At 46.2% G+C, this 22,479-nt stretch overlaps 1 protein-coding gene across 2 annotated transcripts in view; it reads left to right on the forward strand.

Annotated features, from left to right (window-relative positions):
- The window catches only part of LOC142245118 (UDP-glucuronosyltransferase 1A1-like), a 195,460-nt gene that overhangs the window by 50,958 nt on the left and 122,023 nt on the right, over positions 1-22,479 (forward strand). The window contains exon 1 of one of the 2 annotated variants that reach the window (XM_075317465.1): positions 5,371-6,235. The exons of the other annotated variant lie outside the window; for it this stretch is intronic. Coding sequence (XP_075173580.1) covers positions 5,381-6,235 — 855 coding nt within the window. The 5' untranslated portion in view covers positions 5,371-5,380. Of the gene's footprint in view, positions 1-5,370; positions 6,236-22,479 lie in introns of those variants that run through there. 2 annotated transcript variants of the gene reach the window in all.

Raw genomic sequence — 22,479 nt, forward strand, 5'->3', positions numbered from 1 at the left:
GAGCAAAGGAGAGAAGCTGAAGTAAAGGAAAAGTGAGAGTTAAGACAGCCTGAAGTTGGTCCGGGTGTGTGCCCCGGACTGAGAGACAGCAAGGTCAGCAGACGGCGGTGACTGTCTGCAGGGGAGGCTGCTTGGAGGTTGCCGGAAGGACCGCGGACGGGTGGTGGCCCGGCGGTACCGGAGCGGTATACGAAGAGCAGTCAGCACCAGTGGCAGGGGCCTTTCGGATCCCGGCAAGGCTAGGAGTCGCCGTGAATTTGCCAAATCCGTTAGTGAATGGGACTTCTGGGTCTCCCAACAACCAAGTCCCGAATGAAGGCAACAGTCCAACCGTTGGAGAGAGACACCGCCACCGCCAGGGCACCAGTTTCTCGGGGCCAGCGCCTGCGGGCAAAGTAGGGCTCCTCCGGCCCATATCCAAGCCGGGGAGCGGGTTACCGGTGGGAACCCATCGCAACCATCATCATCTTAGGTGCAGGAAAAGGGACCGTCACCGTCAACTACTGGGGAAAAGCAGGTGCAGCCGTCCGTGGGAACCGTCTTTCCAGCCGTGTGTTTTACCGAGAACTGTGTCACCGTCTCAGGCTGAGTACCACGGTGCCGTCAGGCACAGCGCTGCCCCCGCGTCCCTGCACCCCACCAAGCCCTGCACCGGCCCCACCATCCCTCATCACCCACCTCATCACTGGGCCCCGGGACAACCACCCCCTACCCACGAAGGGGAGAACTAACAACTTTGCTGCTCCCTGTCACCGCTCCCGGGATCCCCATACAGAGCAGCGGTGGTGTCCATACAATCACCACAACCGTGGGTGGCGTCACGGACAATAAACCATCCCAAAAACCAATCCCCTTTCACTCACGGGCGAGGAGCGCCGCTCGAGTCCCCGGGATCCGGCCCATCGCTCGAGCCACCGAGCAGCAGCAGGCCGCAGCAGCAGCGGCAGCCGGACCCGAGCAGTGGGAGAGCGCGGCGTCCCCTCCTCCGCCCGCGACATAACCCAAGCAAATACTGGCTGCTAACCCCCGCTGCTTGGTGTTACTTTCACTGGCAATAGAAATCCAGGGAAGCATTTTTTTTTTCTTTTTTATTATAAAGGTTTTTGCCTGAAAACTTTTTTAAAAAATTGACGTGGGCTTCGCCATATTTTTGTATGCTAGTCAGGTACAGCAGGCAGCTAAGGCCTGCCCCCAACCCCCAGCTGCCTAATTGTACCCAGCTGGGAACCAAAAATATAGAGAAGCCCTTTTTTTTTTTTTTTATTTCATGAATTTCATGAAATAATTAAAAAAAAAAAGACGTGGGCTTCGCCGAATTTTTGAGTCCAGCCAGGTACAACTAGGCAGCTGGGGATTGGAATCCGCAGTGCAGGGTGCCCAAGCTTTCTGGGCACCCCCTCTGCGAATTGCAGTCCGCAGCCACCCCAGAAAATGGCGCTTTCATAGAAGCGCCATCTTCTGGCGCTGTATCCAACTCTTCCAGCTGCCCTGGTGACTGGTGGCTCGCTGGGTAATAATGGGGTTAGGGCTAGCTGTAAATTATAAGCTGGCCCTAAGCCCAAAATTCATGGGGTCACGCCAATATTAGACATGGCCACCATGAATTTCTAGTAAAGAGTAAAAAAACACAAAACACAGAAAAATATTTTTATTAGAAATAAAACACAACACAATTAGTGACTCCATCTTTATTGAAAAAAAGAACCCCCCCTCCGCAGTAATCCTGGATCAAGGGTCCCGCGCCGTCCAATCCGGATTCAATATCATCTGATCGGTTTGCTGGAAGGCAAAGCTATCAGATGATGTCAGGTTAAAGGACATGAATCACACGACACAGCAGCTGATTGTATAAAAGCCAGTTATACAATCAGCTGATGCATCAGTGAGAAAAAAAAATACTAACTTATGTGCTGATTACCGACAGCTCCTGGAGCGATCGGACGGGAGTCTGATCCCGTCAGATCGCTGCAGGTAATCAACTGATGAAGTCTCCTGACGGCATCAGCTGATAGCCAGCCGGGCGCTAAAAAGATGGCATCACCGCGAGACTACGATCAGCTGATGCGTCAGGTGACCGCATCAGGTGATCAGCGCCAGGTCCTGTAGGCATCGGACATGCCCGGAGAGTCTGCACACAGCCGGAGCGGCGGTCCTGGGAGAGGAGCTGGGAGCGGACATGGCACCGGGAGTCTGCAGACAGGTGAGTATGACATTTTTTTTTCTTTTCACTTTTGATTTAGCAGCTGCCTCCATCTCCCGCCCGTACATTGCGCCACACGGGAGCTGACATGGCACCGGACGGGAGATGGAAGCGGTTGTGACGGTACCGGCAGGATTCACGCTTCTGTGTTTAATGACAGAAGGAATCCTCTTCCTGTACACGTCACTTTACTACCCACCCCTTGCGTTTATAGCTGCGTTTTTAGCCATAGAAACGCACTAAAACGCAGCTATATTTGCAAATTGTGTTTTTCATTGCGTTTTTGAACATCTCATTCAACTCAATGGGTGTAAAACGCAGTGAAAAAACACAAAAATAATTGACATGCTGCGTTTTTGTGGGCACCACAAAAACGCAGCTGAAAAAATGCTGTGTGCAGACAGCAAAAATGAAAACTCAGACTTTGCTGGGGAAGCAAAGTCATGCAGTTTTCTGAGCAAAAACGCACCCGAAAAACGCGCAAAAACGCCACGAAAAACGCACTGTGTGAACTTACCCTTAGTTGGTGACATGCAGCACAGCAGGTGACAGAGCAGAGCAAGTTGGTGACATGCTCTGCTCTGACACATAGTGTGCTGCATGTCACTGTATCCACTCTGGGACTTGTTGTGCAGGTGACCGGATGATACATGTCACTAACTTGCTCCACTCTGTGACTTCTGCTGCATTGTTCCAACTGTATACACTCTCACCTGAACAAGTCTCAGAGTGGGGCAGTTATTGACATGTATCATCCGCTCACCTGCACAACAAGTCCCAGAGTGGAGACAGTTAGTGACATGTAGCATCCGGTCACCTGCACAACAAGTCCCAGAGTGGAGACAGATAGTGACATATAGCACACTATGTGTCAGAGCAGAGCATGTCACTGTCTCCACTCTGGGACTTGTTGTGCAGGTGACCGGATGCTACATGTCACTAACTGTCTCCACTCTGGGACCTGTTGTGCAGGTGACCAGATGATATATGTCACTAACTGCCCCACTCTGTGACTTCTGCTGCATAGTACCAACTGTATACACTCTCACCTGCACAACAAGTCCCAGAGTGGAGACAGTGACATGCTCTGCTCTGACACATAGTGTGCTGCATGTCACTATCTGTCTCCACTCTGGGACTTGTTGTGCAGGTGACCGGATGCTACATGTCACTAACTACCCCACTCTGTGACTTCTGCTGCATAGTACCAACTGTATACACTCTCACCTGCACAACAAGTCCCAGAGTGGAGACATATAGTGACATGCAGCACACTATGTGTCAGAGCAGAGCATGTCACTGTCTCCACTCTGGGACTTGTTGTGCAGGTGACAGAGTGGAGCAGATTGGTCCCATGCAGCGTCCGGTCACCTGTGCGGCTGGTGGGAGTATATGATCACACTGCCGACACCGCCCGCTCTCCTGACAGCTGAGCACAGTGGGCGGGTGGACAGAGTGATCACATACTTGCGTGACAGGGGGGATTTCAGTGGAGGAAACCCCCCCTGTACTCCACACTGGAGCCCGTACCTCCCACAGCTGACGGATGGTAAGCGCGCGCTCTGCCTTCACCGCTCCACACTAAAGCTCTCCGGATCCTCCCCTCGATGCTGAGCTGTGACGTGCGGTAGTCACCGCCCACAGCCCAATCAATCAGTGTGAGTGGCGCCGGCATCATCTGACGTACCCGTCCAGTTTGAGAGCCCGGAAATGCCGGGACGTCAGAGGATGCTGGAGGCCACAGCTCCAGGGGGTCATGTGACAGGCACTGAGCGTGCAGGATAGCGCCGCTCAGTGCCAGAACTGGAAATACAAGCCAATGGAGAAGATGCATACAATGATAAGTGACACTCATTGGGAAAATAAAAAAAATGGGTGAACCACCCCTTTAAGATCGTGCTGTCAAATACAGACTGCACGATTTAAGTGGCCTTGGTGAGGATCTCGCTGATCCCTGCCGCCATCGGCACCCCCGTGACGTGATCACAGGGCACCGACAGAGCTCCGGCACTCACAGGAAAGCTGCATTTCTCCTGATCAGAACAATGCTGTTGTGATCAGCAAAAATACATAGGTGATCAGACTGTGCAGTGATAAAGTCCCCTAGGGGGACTAGTAAAATAAATAAAAAATGTTAAAAAAAGTTTGAGAAAATCAGAAAAATTTATAAAAACCCCTAAAAGTTCAAATCTCTTCCCATTTGCCCCATTGAAAATAAAAGTTAAAAAAATAAAAACATATATATATATATATATATATATATATATATATATATATATATATTTCGCTGCATTCAGAAATTACATCTATGAAAATATAAAATAAATTAATCTGATTGGTACAGAGTGCGGCGAGACAAAAATTCCAAACTCAAAAATTAAATTTTTTGGTCGCAGCAAAGTTTTTATAAAATGCAATAATATATGTAATAATAAAAATAAGCCATCACAGAGTCCCAGATCCTGAAAATTGATAATGCTATGGGCCTCATAAATTGGAGACAAAAGCGCTACTTTTTTTGGACAAACTTCAGAATTTTTTTAACCCCTTAGATTAAAGTAAAAGTATATATGTTTGCTATCTACGAACTCAAACCAACGTAAGGCATCATACCAACGCATCAGTTTTACCATATCGTAAAAACTGTGAATAAAAGACCCCATAAACAATTGTGCAATTGCACTTTTTTTGCAATTTCATTGAACTTGGAGGTTTTTTTCCCGTTTTCCAGTACAATATATAGTAAAACTAATCATTTCATTTAAAAGTACAATTTTGTCCCACAAAAATAAGCATTGATATGGCAAGATTGACGGAAAACTAAAAAAGTTATGCCTTTTGGAAGAAGGAGGAAAAAACGAAAAGGAAAAAAGGAAAATCGCTTGGCCGTGAAGGGGTTAAGGTAATAGATTGTAAGAGACTTTGTTCAGTAGATTATTTTCTGACTGTGTAACATAAAAGGTGGGATCATACCTCTATGTTCTTGGCACTTTGTAATTATTGTTAAGTCATTACTATCTCACAGTAATTTTTTTATACTTTGCAATTGGCTGTTCAGAATTCACTGTGCACAATGAGTTACTCAACAACTTTGACAAATTTCCAACCCAACCCACAAAACAGCTCATCAAGGTGAATTGAGCCAAATGAACATTAATTCCTGGATGAACCTCTGCAGCGATGAAGCTATCATTCTTATCTCTGTGTGCAGCCCTGATGATCGTGTTCTGTGTTTTTAGACACGCTAATGGAGGCAAGCTGCTTGTAGTTCCTACAGATGGCAGTCCCTGGCTCAGCATGCGTCATGTGGTGGAGAGATTGGCACAGATTGGTCACAAAGTTGTGGTTGTAACAGGTGAAAGCAGCTTAACTATTGGAGAATCCGATCTCTATACAACCATTACTTATCCTATCCCTTACAGCAATCAAGACTTAGTATCAATCTTAGAAAAGTTTGGACAAGATCACTTTATCCAATCTTCCTCCCCTGGTGTGGCTATTACAATGTATAATAGTATGCAGGACGCCTATAAAGTATTTGACAGCATTTGTAAGAACTTATTAGATAACACAGAACTTCTTGAAAGTCTTAAGGATGAGAAGTTTGATGCTTTACTCACTGATCCATTTCTGCTCTGCGGCATGATAATAGCTGAACACCTTGATGTGCCCAATGTGAACTATTTAAGGGGAATGCCTTGTACTCTTGACTATATAAGTGCACAATGTCCAAGTCCTTTATCGTACGTGCCTAGGATTTTTACTCAGTACTCAGACAAGATGACATTTTCCCAGCGTGTGAAGAACCTACTAGTCAGAATGTTGGAGACTTACTATTGTGGACTTTCATTCTTGCCATCTGAGCAAATGGCTTCAAATTTCCTGAAGAAAGAGGTCACCGTTGGGCAGCTTCTCAGCAGAACTTCCATGTGGCTCATGCGATATGATTTTGTTCTTGAATTTCCAAGACCTATAATGCCCAACATGGTGTTCATTGGAGGCATCAACTGCAAATCAAGGAAACAGCTAACCAAAGTAAGACTTATTATAAGTATTGGAGGGAATGTTCATAGGTATATGATTACCGATTGCAAATGTTATTTCTGTGCAATTTTAATGTCTTAAAATGTTTTCATATTGCAAGATATATTATACATTCTTAGTTATATATAAAAGAAATATTCTATTTATTTTATATTGTTACTAGGGATGAGCAAACCCAAACCATAAAGTTCGAAGCTTGTACCGAACTCTGGGTGTCTAGGTCCACCTTGTAAAACATTAAACCCACCTGGATGAACATATGGCCATTATCATTGAGAGATAGTTTGATAGAGTATGCCCTAACAAGAAAAAGACTTTTTTTTTAGAAATTTGGCTAGTTTTTTTTTTATTTATTTATTAAATCAACATATTAATCCCATATTTGCAAGTAGTGGACGTTCCGTACAGAAAATAGGCATAAGATATGCTTTTATTAAGACTTCTTGGTGATAATGAGTAGAGATGAGCAAACCTGAGGTTCGGTTTTTGAACCGAACACCAAGTTAAAAAATGAAGGTTTGAGTTCGGATGCTTTATGTGCGAACTTCACTCGCATGAGCAACGCTGTGCTCAGGTACGCTCGGTGCTCATCCCTGTGCGAGCCACTTGCAGTGTTTGAACGGCTTGTACTGGGGGTAACATCAGCATGATTACAAGTAGTGTGCAACACAAAAAATTGTATGAAAAAGCCTGCCCACCCTCCCGCAGAAGTGATCTGCTTAGGGCTGGCTGTTTGTGGGTGGAGACTCAAAATGCAAATCAGTTACTTGCTCCGGGGTTTGGGTCAAGCTCGATCCTCTGGAGGCAAGGCTTGTTTGCTGCTGGCAAACAGAAACACCACGGAACCACTTATGTCTAATAATGAGTCTATCCTGAAGATCCGATCCACTCACTCTCCTTTCTTGGGGTAGAATTATCATGGTAACTTCCCCCCTCTAGGCCTCTAGTTTTGGGTTTAGTCACATGAATGATACACAATGAGATCTCATTAGAGTTCCCATGTGTAGCCAGTGGGTATCCCGTTTATGCCGGATGTCACCCAAGTGCTCTTCCAGTATTCTTCCAATTTCCTTCTTGGTTTTAACCACATAGTTTAGAGGGCATGCGCAGGTGGCCATGTATACCCAAAGTTTTATAGTTTGAAAAGTCCCTCAGGAAAAATGTTGTACCGGTAGGCACACTTGTGATACATTTACAGGGTGCCATCCAGCCACAGAAACTGCAATCCCTGCAGCAAAATTAGCCATTGATTTTCCTATCCATCCAGCCAAGTTCTTTCAGCGCACTCTGATACTGGAAGAGGAGTGAGGCGCTGTCGCGTCTATTATAATGTGGTTGCACTCCATGGTGAAGCGTGCTTCCGACATGCGCGCTGATGTATCAAAGTGTGTATGCTATGTGTGTCCTCCACGGTTGAGCCAGAATGTTTGCCGGATATGATCAAAAATTACATCTACTCCATGATAAGTGCCCCTCTATACTTATTATTAACATCATTATTTTTGGCAATTGATTTAATCTTGATAGATAAAAGAAGGAGGGGGCAGAGCTCTGCTTCTAGCTCCTTCTCTGCATTTAGCTCCTCTATCCTCCCGTTATCATAGAATCTGATCAACAACCATTGCCATCTCCTATCTCAGTAATTGGAAAGTCTTCACTGAATACTGATTTGACCTCAGAATTGAGAATTTTGATAATGACTGATCAATTCTGGCAGAGAAAGAAGCAGATTTGTCTGATAAGATATATTACAAAGTTGCTTAATTTCATGTGAACTATTGATTTACGAAATAAAAATTAAAACAATGTTTACTCTTTAACCCCATTACGACTGCGTTACGTTTTAAAACGGCACCAAAAAAGGGTACTTATTCCTTTCTGCCGTTTTAAAACGGCGGCCAGAAAAAAGGGTCTAGCGCCCCCCAGCGTCAGAAAATCTCCGGGGTTTCAGCTACCGGGGGTAGCTGAGACCCTGGAGATCATGATTCGGGCCGGTTTTTCCGGTCCCCGCTCACCTGATGACCGGTATACACCGTATACCGATCATCAAGTTATAGTAAATTACCGCGCCGGTAAAAAATGATTTATCTCCCATCTGGCATGATCAAACATGTCAGATGGGAGATAAATCTCTTTCTCGGTTCCCTCCGGTCCCCTCGGTATCCCCAAAGTGCCCCCCCCCGACCCCCAACCCCCTCCCGAAAATCCAAGATGGCCGCGCGCACCGCCGATCACAGCAGCGCGCCGGCCGCATTTACACTGTTCCTATGGTTTCTGTCGCATGTGCCATCACACATGCGACAGAAACCTGCTCCCTAGGCCCTACCGGATCCCCCCCCTATCCCCCCCGGTGTCCCCCGGTGTCATACATACCTGTCGGAGCGCTGATCCCCCGCGGCCCCCTCCTCCGGCTCCTTCTCAGCAGACGCCGGTCACATGTGCAGAGCGCGGCTGTCAGCTTCCTGTGTTCAGGATGCTGGCTGCTGCTGCTGCTGCACAGAGTCTGCAGCTGTGACCCGGGGAGGGTGGGTGCAGATTCTTTGCACCCACTCTCCTCAAATGGAGGGTCTGCACACTTAGAAAATGGGGGATACGTTCCCTGAACGTGTCCCCCATATTCTAGAAGGTCCAGAATCGACGTGGGCCGTCCAAATGGATTACAGCGGATTTTTTTTTTTTTCTTTTCAATAAATTGGTCAATGAGGGAATGTTTTGGGGAGTGTTTTTTCAAATAAATTTTTTTTTGTTGTCAATTTTTTTTTTTATTACTGTCAATTAGTTATGTCGGGTATCTGATAGACGCCGTGACATAACTAATTGCTGGGCTTGATGCCAGGTGACATTACACATCTGGTATCAACCCCATTTATTACCCCGTTAGCCAACGCACCAGGGCGCGGGATGAGCTGGGGCGAAGTGCCAGAATTGGCGCATCTAATGGATGCGCCATTTCTGGGGCGGCTGCGGCCTGCTATTTTTAGGCTGGGAAGAGTCCAATAACCATGGTTCTTCCCATCCTGAGAATACCAGACCCCAGCTGTCAGCTTCACCTTGGCTGGTGATCTAATTTGGGGGGACCCCACGTTTGTTTTCTTTTTTTAATTATTTATTTATAAATAATTAAAAAAAAAAACAGCTTGGGGAGCCCTCCAAATTGATCACCAGACAAGATGAAGCTGTCAGCTGTGGTTTGCAGGCTACAGCTGTCTGCTTTACCCTAGCTGGCTATCAAAAATAGGGGGGACCCCACGTCATTTATTTTAATTATTTTTTTTCTTTTGGGCTAAATACTGTTAGGGCCAGGTGGACGGGCAGACCCAGGAGGTGGATCCACTGGGCCGAACTCCTTGATGATGGTAAGGGGTCCGGTAGCTGGAGCACTATAGGCAGCAGAACAGTCCGTGCACAAGAGTATAACGGAGAAGTCCCTGGGACCACAGAGTCACTGATGGTAGTCCGGGTGACGGAGCTCAGGTTCGGAAGCCGAGAAGATGTCAGGCGGGGTCCGGAACCTTGGGAGCGAGATGACGGGTCACCGCAGGGATCCGAGATGGTACGGACTGTCAGGATGGCAGATAGGCAGCGTTCGGGGTTCGGGATTCGGCAGGACCGGATGGCGAGGCAGGCTCGGCTCTAGAAGAGAGAGAGGTGAGTATCTCACAGGAACACAAGGAGACCTGACTCCTAGCTTGAGAAACACGAAGATCAGGCCCCGCCTACTTGGACATTAACCCCCTTTATACCCTGTACCTGTGTGCTTCATTTCCTGTTAATGGACGCTGGCCCTTTAAGAAAGGGTCAATGACCGCGCGCGCGCCCTAATGCGCATGCGCGCGGCCCGAGTGCCAGAAGCCAGAGCAGGAAGCTGAGAGGAGGAAGCAGCAGAGCCGGGCTGGGGCTGAGAAGCCGACGGGCGCCGGGAGCGGGGACCAGGACGCCGGGGACGCGCCGGCAATGGATGCTGGAGAGCGGGGAGCGGCGGTGACCGGACCGAGGAACCAGGAAGCGAGGCAGGGGAGCCGGGGAGCGTGACAGGTGAGCCGGGGAGCAGCGCAGGGGACCCGGGGAGCGTGACAAATACAAGGCTAGGCACCCTTTAGTGTCACATGAAAGGCACTAAAGGGCGCCAGCTTAGAATCTGCAGAGGGGGGTGGACATTATATATATGTTTGACATCTATCCATTCATCCATTGTAGCATTTTACGCTGTGTGCCCACAATCAGGGTTTGCAGCGTTTTGGGCGCAGAGTGTTTTCCCTGCGTCCATAATGGTGCGTTGTGCAGTAGAAGCACAGTGGAAGGATTTTTAGAAATCCCGTGCCCACTGTGTTTCTTTTCTCTGCAGCATAAACCGACCTGTGGCGCAGCTTCCCGAGCCTCAGCATGTCAATTTATGCTGCGGAGATGAGTGTTTTCTGCAGGTAGAATAGAGCCAAAGTCCACAGCAGCCTGAACCCAAATCGTGGGCATGGGCAGCTGCGTTCTCCCGTGGACAACACTCACATCTCTGCAGGAAGGCTGACACTGTGTACTAGCAACATTTTTGTGAAGTACCTGTGGATTCAAAATGCTTACTATACTCCTGAATAAAATCCTTGAGGGGTCTAGTTTCCAAAATGAGGTCACTTGTGGGGGGTTTATGATGTATAGGTACCCAAGGGACCCTGCTAATGTGACATGGTGCGCGCAATTTACTTCAACTTTTCCAGAATTCAAATGGTGCTCTTTCCATTCCAAGCCCTCCCATTTATCCAAACAAAGGTTTTTGGCCACATGTGGGGTATCACCGCGCTCATAAAAAAGTGGGTAACAAACATTGGGGTGAAGTTTTTGGAATTACCTCTTGAAAAAGTGAAAAAATTGATGCTAAAGCAACATTTTTTAGAAAAAAATGAAAATTTTCAATGTGACAATGTAACGTTATCAAAATCTGTGAAGTACCTGTGGATCCAAAATGCTCACTATACCCCTAGATAGAAGCCTTGAGGGGTCCACTTTCCAAAATGGCGTCACTTGTGAGGGGTTTCTTCTGTTTAGGTACCTTAGCGGACCTGTAAATGCAACATGGTGCCCGCAATCTATTTCAGCCAAATTTGCTTTCCAAAATTCAAATATTGCTGCTCCTGTTCCGAGCCCTCCCATTTGTCCAAACAAAGGTTTCTGACCACATGTGGGGTGTTGGCGCGTTCATAAGAAAGTGGGTAACAAGTTTTGGGGTTCATTTTGTTGTGTTATTTCTTCTAAAAGTGAATAAATTTGGGGTAGAGCAACATTTTAGGTAAAATTTTATATTTTTTGCTTTTTTTCATTCCACTTTGCTTTAGTTCCTGTGAAGCACCTGAAGGGTTAATAAACTTCTTGGATGTGGTTTTGAGTACTTTGAGGGGTGCTGTTTTGAGAATGGTGTCACTTTTGGGTATTTTCTGTCACCTGGGCCTCTCAAAGTCACTTCAAATGTGATGTGGTCCCTAAAAAAATGGTTTTGTGAATTTTGTTGAAAAAATGGGAAATTGCAGATGAACTTTGACCCCTTCTAACTTCCTAACCCCAAAACATTTTGTTTCAGAAATTGTGCTAATGTAAAGTAGACATGTGGGAAATGTTATTTATTAACTGTTTTGTGTGACATAACTCTCTGGGTTAAGGGCATAAAAATTAAAAGTTTGAAAATTGCAAAATTTTCAAAATTTTCATCAAATTTCCGATTTTTTCACAAATAAAAGCAAAAAATATCGTTCTAAATTTATAACTATCATGAAGTACAATATGTCACGAAAAAACAATGTCAGAATCACCGGGATCCGTTGAAGCGTTCCAGAGTTATATCCTCATAAAGTGACACTGGTCAGAATTGCAAAAAATGGCCTGGGCATTAAGGACAAAACTGGCTCCGTCCTTAAGGGGTTAAATACTTGGATGTTTAAACCCGGTCACCAGATATGACTCAGCATTGTACATCTGGCATCAGACCAAGTTACCTGGAAAACTATATCACGATCTGAGTACAATAATTACTCCAACAAAGTCTTTATTCTTTCAGAGGATTAAATCCTTGTTGTATATGGAGTGAATAGACAAAATTCTATAGGAACATAAAGAAAATATAACTCTTGGGTTCCAACTACTACACACATTTATGCTCTTCACAATCAGTGCAAACATAGAGAATTCATATCTACAGGTCAGAGCTCACGGCACAGTGTCCTAGTTTATGGTTTTGTGATGTAGCGCAGGGTGTTACTTAATAAAGTACAAAAGTGTAAAAGCTGTTTGGAGAAAAGCTTTATGGTACGGAAATCGAGAGAAAGGAAGATATCGAGAGAAAGGACATGGGTCGAATGCAACTCTCTTTATTCCTCACTACTTCTACTGTATTACTAACTTCTGGACTTGTTAGGCTGGTTTCACACTACGTTTATTTAACATCCGTCCTTAACGTTATTTTAGCGGAAATACGGATCCTGCTTTTACAGCAAATAACGTATGCAAACGCATCTGTTATTTTGCAGGATCCTGCACTGGATGTTTAGGGGCGGGCATTGGAGTCATGTGATCGGGAGTGAGGGGAACTAGACTGGGAGCCGGCTTCTGACAGCTGCAGACGCTGGTAACCAAGGTAAACATCGGCCTTGGATACCCGATATTTATCTTGGTTACGAGTGTCTGCAGCTGCTAGGAGCCGGCTGTCTGCACACGTAACCAACGTAAACATCGGGTAACTAAGAGAAGTGGTTACGCGATATTTACCTTGGTTACGAGTGTCCGCAGCTCTCAGGTGGGAGAGAGAGGAAGGGGAGGAAGGGGGAAAGACAGAGATAGAGAGAGAGAGGGTGAGGGAGGGAAGAGGAGAGAGAGACAGATCACGCGAGACTGGTTCTGGGCATGCTCAGTACTTTCTGGGCATGCTCAGTACAAAAGCAGGATCCTGTCTATCAGCACGCCAGCGTTCACCTGCGTTCGCGTGCTGTTTAGTCAGGATCCAGCAATTTGCAGTATTTGGACGCAGCTCAAAAACGCTACAAGTAGCGTTTTTGAAACATGTTAAAAAACTGCAAGTCGCTGGATCCTCACTATAACGCACGCAAACGCAGGTGAACGGATGTTAACGCGAGTCCATTGCAAATGCATTGAAATGAAAACGCATTTGCACTGGATCCGCTTTTCCGCTAAAAAAACGTTATGGACGGATGTTAAATAAACGTAGTGTGAAACCAGCCTTAACGCTGGGACTCTTCTTGTGGTGCCTGTAGATGGGAGCCATTGGCTTAGTATGCGCCCTGTGGTGGATGCATTGATTCAGAAAGGACATCATGCTATTGTTCTTGTACCAGATATTAACTTGCATCTTCGGACGTCTCAAGATTATGAAGTGAAGTTTTACCCGGTATCTTATACATTTGAACAACTACAGGAGAATTTCCTTTCTATGTCACATGAAATGTTCACTCCAAGACCTTTACTGGACAAGTTCTTACAGGTTCGAAGAAAGATGAAATTAGGAGCAGACACCTGTGCTCGATTGTTGAACAATTCTCAGCTTATACAGTCTTTAGAGGCGATGAGCTTTGATGTGGTCTTTACTGATGCAATGCTTCCATGTGGTCAGATACTTGCTGAGCACCTTTCTGTGCCCTCTGTTTTTTTCTTGCGCGGAATGCCATGCAATTTAGATGCTGAAGCTTCTAAGTGCCCAATACCATTATCATATGTGCCAAGGTTGCTGACCAGCTTGACGGATCATATGAGTTTTCCTCAGCGAGTGAAAAACTTCTTCTTCGAACTAAGTACACACTTTATGTGTAGTATACTTTATTCTCCCTACCAGAACTGGCCTCCGAGTTTCTTAAGAGAGATGTAAGTTTACCAGAAATTCTTGGCCATGCAGCTATTTGGCTGATGAGAATAGACTTTGTCTTGGACTTTCCCAAGCCTCTGATGCCCAATATGATCTTCATAGGAGGAATCAATTGTGCTCAAAGGAAGCTTCTAAATCAGGTGCAGATTGATATATTTTATATGACTTACTTTTATTGAGAATATTTGCATAGTGTTGGTTTGGTTATTATATTGTTTATACTTTTGTAGTTTTAGAATTAAAGTGCGCTTACGCCATTTGATCAGCAGCTATAATGCAGCGCTGATTAACTAGTTGTCTGCTGATTGGCAAATATTTAATAGCCTGCTTACACAAGCAGGCTGGTCTAACGATATGCACTGATCAATTAGTAATAGTAATAGATCATTCAGTGTGTATAGGCTGCCATTGTTTCCAGTTGTGCAAGTCCTATTTACAAATGAATTCAAATAATTAATTTTATTGCATGAAATAAGTATTTGATACAATAGAAAACCAGAATTTAATATTTGGTACAGAAACCTTTGTTTGCAATTACAGAGGTCAGATGTTTCCTGTAGTTCTTGACCCAGTTTGCACAAACTGCAGCATGGAACTCCTCCATACAGATGTTCTACAGATCTTTCAGGTTTCGGGGTGGTCACTGGGAAACATTGAGTTTTAGCTCCCTTCAAAAATTTTCTATTGGGCGAAGATCTGGGGACTGGCTGGGCCACTCCAGGACCTTGAAATGCTTCTTTTTGAGCTACTCCTTAGTTACTCTGCCTGCTTGTTTCGGGTCATTGTCATGCTGGAAGACACATCCACAACCCATCTTCAATGCTCTTACTGAGGGAAGGAGATTGTTGGCCAAAATCTCATAATACATGACCCCATCCATCCTCCCTTCAATGCGGTGCAGTCATCCTGTCCCCTCTGCAAGAAGCAGCCCCAAAGCATGAGGTTTTCACCCTCATGCTTCATGGTTGGGACCGTATTCTTGGGGGTTGTACTCATCCTTCTTCTTCCTCCAGACACGGTGAGTGGAGTTGATACCAAACAGTTCTATTTTGGTCTCATCTGACCACATAACCTTCTCCCATGCCTCCTCTGGATCATCCAGATTTTAATTGGAGAACTTAAAATGGCCCTGCAGCATTTTAATCCATCTTAGCGTAGTGTTACTAACAATAATCTTCGAGACTGTGGTCCCAGCTCTATTTAGGTCATTGACTAGGTCCTCCCGTGTAGTTTTGGGCTGATTCCTGACCTTTTTCCAGAGTCATTATTACTCTACGAGGCGAGATCTTGCATGGTGCCCCAAACCAAGTAAGATTGACAGTCATCTTGTGTTTCTTCCTTTTTCTAATAATTGCGCCAACAGTTGTTGCATTCTCGGCAAGCTGCTTGCCTATTGTCCTGTAGCCCATGGCAGCCTTGTGCAGGTCTACAATTTTGTCCCAGATGTCCCTAGACAGCTTTTTGGTCTTGGTTATGGTAGAGAGGTTGGTGTGATTGATTGAATGTGTGGACAGGTGTCTTTTATACAGGTAACAAGTTCAAACAAGTGCAATTAATACAGTACAGAGTAGGAGGGTTTCTTAAATGGAAGGTGTCGTCCAAAAAAAAATAAATTTCAATAACTGAAAAAATGTAAAGTATTAATGTTTTAATGTTTTGTTTAAATATGATTATTTGTTTTTAATTGAGCAAAATATAAAAAAAAATAAAAAAAACTTTGATATTTTCCACTCTTAAACACTAGGGGGCACAGCTGCTGAAATCCTACTGTAGAACTACTGTAGAACTAGGTCACATAACAACTGCAGTAAAAGTGGGTGGAATCTGCTCTCCTGTGTGATATCGCCTTCCCTCCCAATCTGGTTGTTTCCAAAAAGATAAGGGAAGATGAAGATTAGGATCTCTTTGCGATCACCAACAAAATGGCTCCACACTGTGATCCTAATCTCTAAAGTGTCACCAAGAACCGCCTCATAGTGCTCCCCACATAGCGCTGTGCACGCCCCGTACCAGCAATTCTTTGCCGCACACACGCCCCCAATGTTCTGCCGTACGCCCGCCTGCAATGCCCTGCCACATGCACGCAAGCCCACAATGCTCTGCTGCACACACGCCCGTAATGCTCTGCCGCACACACGCCCGCAATGCTCTGCCGCATGCCTGCGCGCCCGTAATGCTCTGTCGCATGCACGCTCACCTGCAATGCTCTGCCACATGCTTGTCCGCAATGCTCTGTCGCACACACGCCCGCTCGCAATGATCTGCCGCACGCCTGTCTGCAATGCTCTGCCACACGCACACCCACAATGCTCTACTGCACACTCGCTTGCTGGATTCGAACCAGTGACCTTTAGCTTGGGAATCAAAACACTGAGCTATTAGAGAATGTGAGATCAGGTTGTAATTTGTAGTATACAGCAATACATTTTTTTCAAAACACCAGAAGCAAAATAGTAACAATCCAGTAACATGACAAGAATCTGCATAACTAATCATATGCTAAATACATGTAAGTCAAATTTATGTATGAAATAGCCAAGATGATAATCTATACATTAAAGTAGTCTCACTCTCAAAGATGTAGTGGAAGCACCTAATTCTTAGGCACAAAACTGCACACGAAGTATGGGAAAACGTCCGTAAGGAAATCCTTAATGCACAAGAACTAACAATACCTAAAAGGACGAAAAATGGTTTGGCTACTGTGAAGTAACAGCACGACCTAAGCTCAGTGCATCCACATGGGTCCGATTGCTTTAAGATTGTGAAACAAAATTATGCAACAATTTGACAAGGAGAAGCATTGGCCGCATGAGGCAGTCCTCATGGTTTGGCCGTACCTTCAATATAAGTTAGCACAGCAATTGCCTCTCGTTACATTCTCTTTAAGCCTTTGTGTATACGAATAATATATGCACAGAAATTATGTTTTATGGATATCTAGCAGGGCCGGTGTCAGCACCTGGGCAAGTGCTGGGGCTCTGGATTGCCGGGGGGGACCTACTTGCAGTTGGCAGGGGCAGTGATGTATTTTGCGGCCCCCAGGCCGATTTCCAGGGACTGCAGTGTTCAGGTCAGCAGCCACACTTTCCTGACTGCCAGCCTTTTAAATTCGCACTTGCATACAGCGTACACTGCTGAGCACCGCGTGCAGGGGCATTCAAGTTCATCTGCGCGTGGAGCTAGCGTGTGGTGTGCTGCGCTCCCATCTCACAGATAAAGAGAGAGGAGCGGCAGTGCTGCCAGCATCACACCGGTGCCGAGCTGTATGTCTCCCCTACCCCAGTACTGTATAACCCCCAGAGATGTATGTCCTCCCACCCCAGTGATGAATTCCCCCAGAGCTGTATGCCCCCCATTGCTGTATGTCCCTTCCCTAGTAATGTGTATGCCCCCCAGTAATAAGTATGTCCCCAGCCTCTCCTGTGATGTATATACTGTACAGCAGTTTCAGTGTGCACAGTGCATAGCCATACCTGTTAGTGACGGCCACCAATCAGCGCGGCACAGCCACATGCCCCAGTGGAGTTGGACGGGGGAGACAAGTACGGGAGGAGAGTGAGGCAGCTGCTGGCTTCCCCATATTAAAAATATCGGTAATGTGTCTGTATGTATGATGTGTGTATGTATGTCACTGTATATGACTGTGTATAAGATTTATGTCTATGTGTGTTTTTATGAATTTGTCTTTAAATATGTATATGTACGTATGCCTGTATGTGTACGTATCTGTGTATGTGCGTGTCTGCATGTGCATTTGGCCCAACTGATACTCTTTCGCCCGGGGCCCACAAAAATCTGGAGCCGGCCCTACAATTTTGCAATAGTATATGACATAAATGGATGCTGTCACGCATGTGACTAGTGGGGTTTACCTAATACCTGGTAAACCCCCAGAAGATGTTATAACTAGAGATGAGCGAACCGGTCGTGGTTCGGCTCGAGTTCGGTTCGCCGAACGGAGGTCTCGTTCGAGTTCGGTTCGGCGAACCGCTCGAACCGCATAGGAAACAATGGGAGGCAATCACAAACACATAAAAACACCTAGAAAACACCCTCAAAGGTGTCCAAAAGGTGACAAACAACTAGCAACACAACACAAACACATGGGAAAGTGACAAGAACAAATTCTCATGCGAAAACAAAACAGCGTTACGAGGAAAAAGAGGAGGAGACACAGATATATGAGTATATGCAAGGGAACATCAATGCCATTACTGTTCAACTTGAGCCTTGCTCATTTTAGGCTTCCAATCTGGATAAATTGCCTGAGCTCGCCACGTACGCCTTGAGGATCTTGTCGTGTCCTGCAGTCAGCGTTCTCTCGGAACCTGTCTTCAGTGCTGCTGGGGGTCTGCTGACAGATAAGCACATGCGTCTGTCCACTGACAATGTGGACATGGCTCTCAGAGGACTTTTCTTCCCCTGGGTCATCCAGGGGAGGTGAAAGGCACGCGTATTTTTGAGAGTGCTTCATGCAAAGCATCTTTTTCATTTTGAAAGGGGGATCAACTGATGCCAGTCAAGGGGGGTGTGTGTGGCCCAATTAGTGGAAACGAGGGAGACTGTGGTTGGAGTCCCCTCGCTGTGTTTCTAAAAGAACCAAAATGAACAAGTCATGGCTCTCAGAGGACTTTTCTTCCCCTGGGTCATCCAGGGGAGGCGAAAGGCACGCGTATTTTTGAGAGTGCGTCATGCAAAGCATCTTTTTCATTTTGAAAAGGGGGGTCAACTGATGCCAGTCAAGTGGGGTGTGTGTGGCCCAATTAGTGGAAATGAGGGAGACTGTGGTTGGAGTCCCCTCGCTGTGTTTCTCAAAGAACCAAGATGAACAAGTCATGGCTCTCAGAGGACTTTTCTTCCCCTGGGTCATCCAGGGGAGGCGAAAGGCACGCGTATTTTTGAGAGTGCGTCATGCAAAGCATCTTTTTCATTTTGAAAAGGGGGGTCAACTGATGACAGTCAAGTGGGGTGTGTATGGCCCAATTAGTGGCAACGAGGGAGACTGTGGTTGGAGTCCCCTCGCTGTTTTTTACATGATTTTCGAAGTGCATGACATGCCTAAGAGGTTTAGTTTCAGCATCTCAAACTTGTTGGCTACAGAAAGGCTGCCTTTACACCCTTTTGTCACCGAGGATTTTCGAGACCTTATGCCCATTGCAGTGCCCCAAGAGTCGATAGCCATTTGCCACTCCTTCTCCAAGAAAGGGGTGCCCGCGCTAACACAGCAGGTCGCACACAACATCACCGCTTCCTTGAGAAACTCTGTGTGTGACAGGGTGCATTTCAGCACAGATTCTTGGAACAGTAAGCATGGACAGGGGCGTTACATGTCGCTGACTGGGCACTGGGTAACAATGGTGATAGATGGAGAAGTGTCTGCTGTACAAGTCTTTGCGTCCCCACGAGTTGTGTGTTTCAATCCTTCCTCTGTATGTACAAGTTCCTCCACTGCTTCTGCCTCATCAACCTCGTGTTGTTCCTGCACCTCAGCCCAAACCCTGTGTGGATAAGAAAGTCGGGTTTAACACTGCGCTAAAACCATGAAGCCAAACGATGTGATGAATTCTTTGCTATATTTTCTTTATTTAGGCCAAGTCTACGCGTTTCAAAGGCATGTCCGCCTTCTTCATCAGGACAAAGGAAAAAACAGCATGAACTGCTGTTTTTTCCTTTGTCCTGATGAAGAAGGCGGACATGCCTTTGAAACGCGTAGACTTGGCCTAAATAAAGAAAATATAGCAAATAATTCATCACATCGTTTGGCTTCATGGTTTTAGCGCAGTGTTAAACCCGACTTTCTTATCCATTCATGATTCCCTGTTGCATCATCGGGGCTGCTGCTTGACCATTTTCTGCATACATAGGAGTTGTGCCTGTCACAACTTCCATAGGTGAGCACCTGTTTTCATTTTCTAAGCCTGCATTGTTTGCCAGATAAGACCCTATGTGCGCTTTTCTCTCCACAGCATTTTGATTCAAACCCTGTGTGGTCAGGCCACCCTTCCTTGTAACTGCGCCCAAGGAATCCCACACACCTCCTTACTATGCTGGCAGCAGAGCTCAAGGCCATAAGGCGGTCAAATGTTTACTTTGAAATGTAGGGGAAATGTGAGACACCGCTGAGGAGTTGTGGACGGTTAGCTCTGTAGAGTGAGACCGAGTTTCATCAATGGTTGTCTCCACTCAACCAGCAGCCAGGGAATGCTGGGTGCGACAATGATGCTAAACAGTCTGCGTCCCTTCTTCAGGGCATTGTGACACATGTGCCTTGTATGGCTCACGTATTGAATCTGAATCTCCAGCAATTTTTAAAACACTATCCCAGCTTAGATGTTCTTCTGTCGAGGGCACGGTGTAACGCCTGCCTGGATCGACACACTCAGACGGGCTGTAAAGGATAGGCTAGAGGGAACCCACTCACCAAGCTGGACCCCCAGAACCCTGAAACCCTTTAATCCCTATACAGTGATTTTGAATGACACAGGGCCCAAGTTGATCAATACCTGTGGAAGGCTGCAGTTCCAGAGAATAGTAGTCATGCAGGGTCAAAACATTAATTGAGGAAAAGGAACAGAATGGAAGGGACAGGACTTAATCAGAAAACAAGCAGAGGTGAAATGCAAATCAGCCAACGAGGTACCTAAACAGCAAGCAGGAAACGTAGTCAGGTAACAAGCACACAAACTCATAAAACTAAACTGGGGGTAACAGTAACCAGAGGTTCATAGCTATGTCTGGCAGTGGTCTTCAGACAGGAGGGGCCTAAAAAAAGGTGTTGTGTCTTCCCATTGGTTGTAGCTGAATGATGGTACTTCATCTGTGAGATACCCACCACCTGCATTCAGCCATTGGTTCTGCATATGTCAAGGTAACACAGCCCAGTGGGTGAGTATAACCTGCGTCCACCTGCGCCGCTGGCATCGACTCCTCTCCCATCATCAGCACTATGCACGAAAGGAACACGTTGTCACCTTGCGACAGGAGTACAAATTGACTCGGACTACAGTGATGACTTAACAGCCGTGTGCGGCAATGATGCAAACATGGCAGCGTGCCTTCGTCAGGCCAATGTGACACACGTGATTTGTATGGCTCACGTGTTTAATCTGATTCTCCAGCAATTTTTAAAACAACATCCCGGCCTACATGGCCTTGTGCAGCGGGCACGCTCGCTATGTGCTCACTTCCATCGTTCACACCCAGTAGCTCAACAACTTTCATCGCTCCTGAAGTCTTAAGGTCTGGTGGTTAAACGTCTGAAATGCGATGTTCCGACACGCAGGAATTTGAATCCGCACATGTTGCAGCATCTGTGGCAGCACCGCAGAGCCCAGCTGAAATACGTTATGATGTATACCCTGGGCTAACTTGATCCAGAGGTGGTGCAGATCACGCTGCTGGAGTGGTGTCAGATCACGGACATATGCACCGTTCTACACAGTTTACAAATGTCGACGCAGATGTTTAACACTGGCGATGACATTCTCAGCATGACAATTTTGGTCATCTACATGATAGAGCACACTGTAAGCATTATTCGGAGTCAGGTGTTGGTCCAAGAGGAAGGGAGGAAGTACTGGAGGAGTCATATGTGGAAGGGATAACAAGATCTACAAGGTCCAGACGGTCAGCGGCACCTTGGTGGCAGTCATGGTACGGTGGGGGAGAGGGATTATCAAGGGCGCATAGTATCAGCAAAACAGTTGAGGAAGGTGCAGGAGCCCAGTAAGAAATGGAGGACGAATTGGCGATGGGCATGGAAGACTCAGCAGATTAGTGAGAGCTTGCTCACATTTCGATTGTGCGAGGTTGTGGGGAGAGGGCAGAGGAAGGATGCACGATTCTCACCTCTCCGCCACCAACACACCAAGGACTTGGTCCTCCTGGATGCTCAAGACACATGAGCGCCTTCTTGCTGCACTACCTACAACTTGACCCTCGGATTGTACGAATTCAAAGTCATGCTGACTACTGGGTTGCCACACTGTTAGATCCCCGGTACAACACAAAATTTTGCGAAATAACTCCTGCCATAGAAAGGGACGCACGTATGCAGGAGTATCAGCAGAAGGTGTTACGCAATCTTACATCTGCTTTTCCACTAAACACCAGTGGTGCACAGAGTGAATCTCAACGCTTTTTCATCGATAGGAGGAAATGGTCTTACTTGTCCACATCTCAGGGACCGAGGGCTGGCTGCTGTGCTGAGACGGCGTTGAGTACGGTGTCTCTGCAGAGTTGCATTTTTGGTCATATACAAACTGAGTTGAAAAAGGACAGATGCTGGTGGAAAGGGGAACAGGTGTGTTCGAAAGGGTAAAAAAGTTTGTGTCCGTGGGTTTGGTGGTTAAGCAACATTAACATTTGCTGAAGAAAC

This window comes from Anomaloglossus baeobatrachus, chromosome 7, assembly GCF_048569485.1.
Source record: "Anomaloglossus baeobatrachus isolate aAnoBae1 chromosome 7, aAnoBae1.hap1, whole genome shotgun sequence".
NCBI lineage: Eukaryota > Metazoa > Chordata > Amphibia > Anura > Aromobatidae > Anomaloglossus > Anomaloglossus baeobatrachus.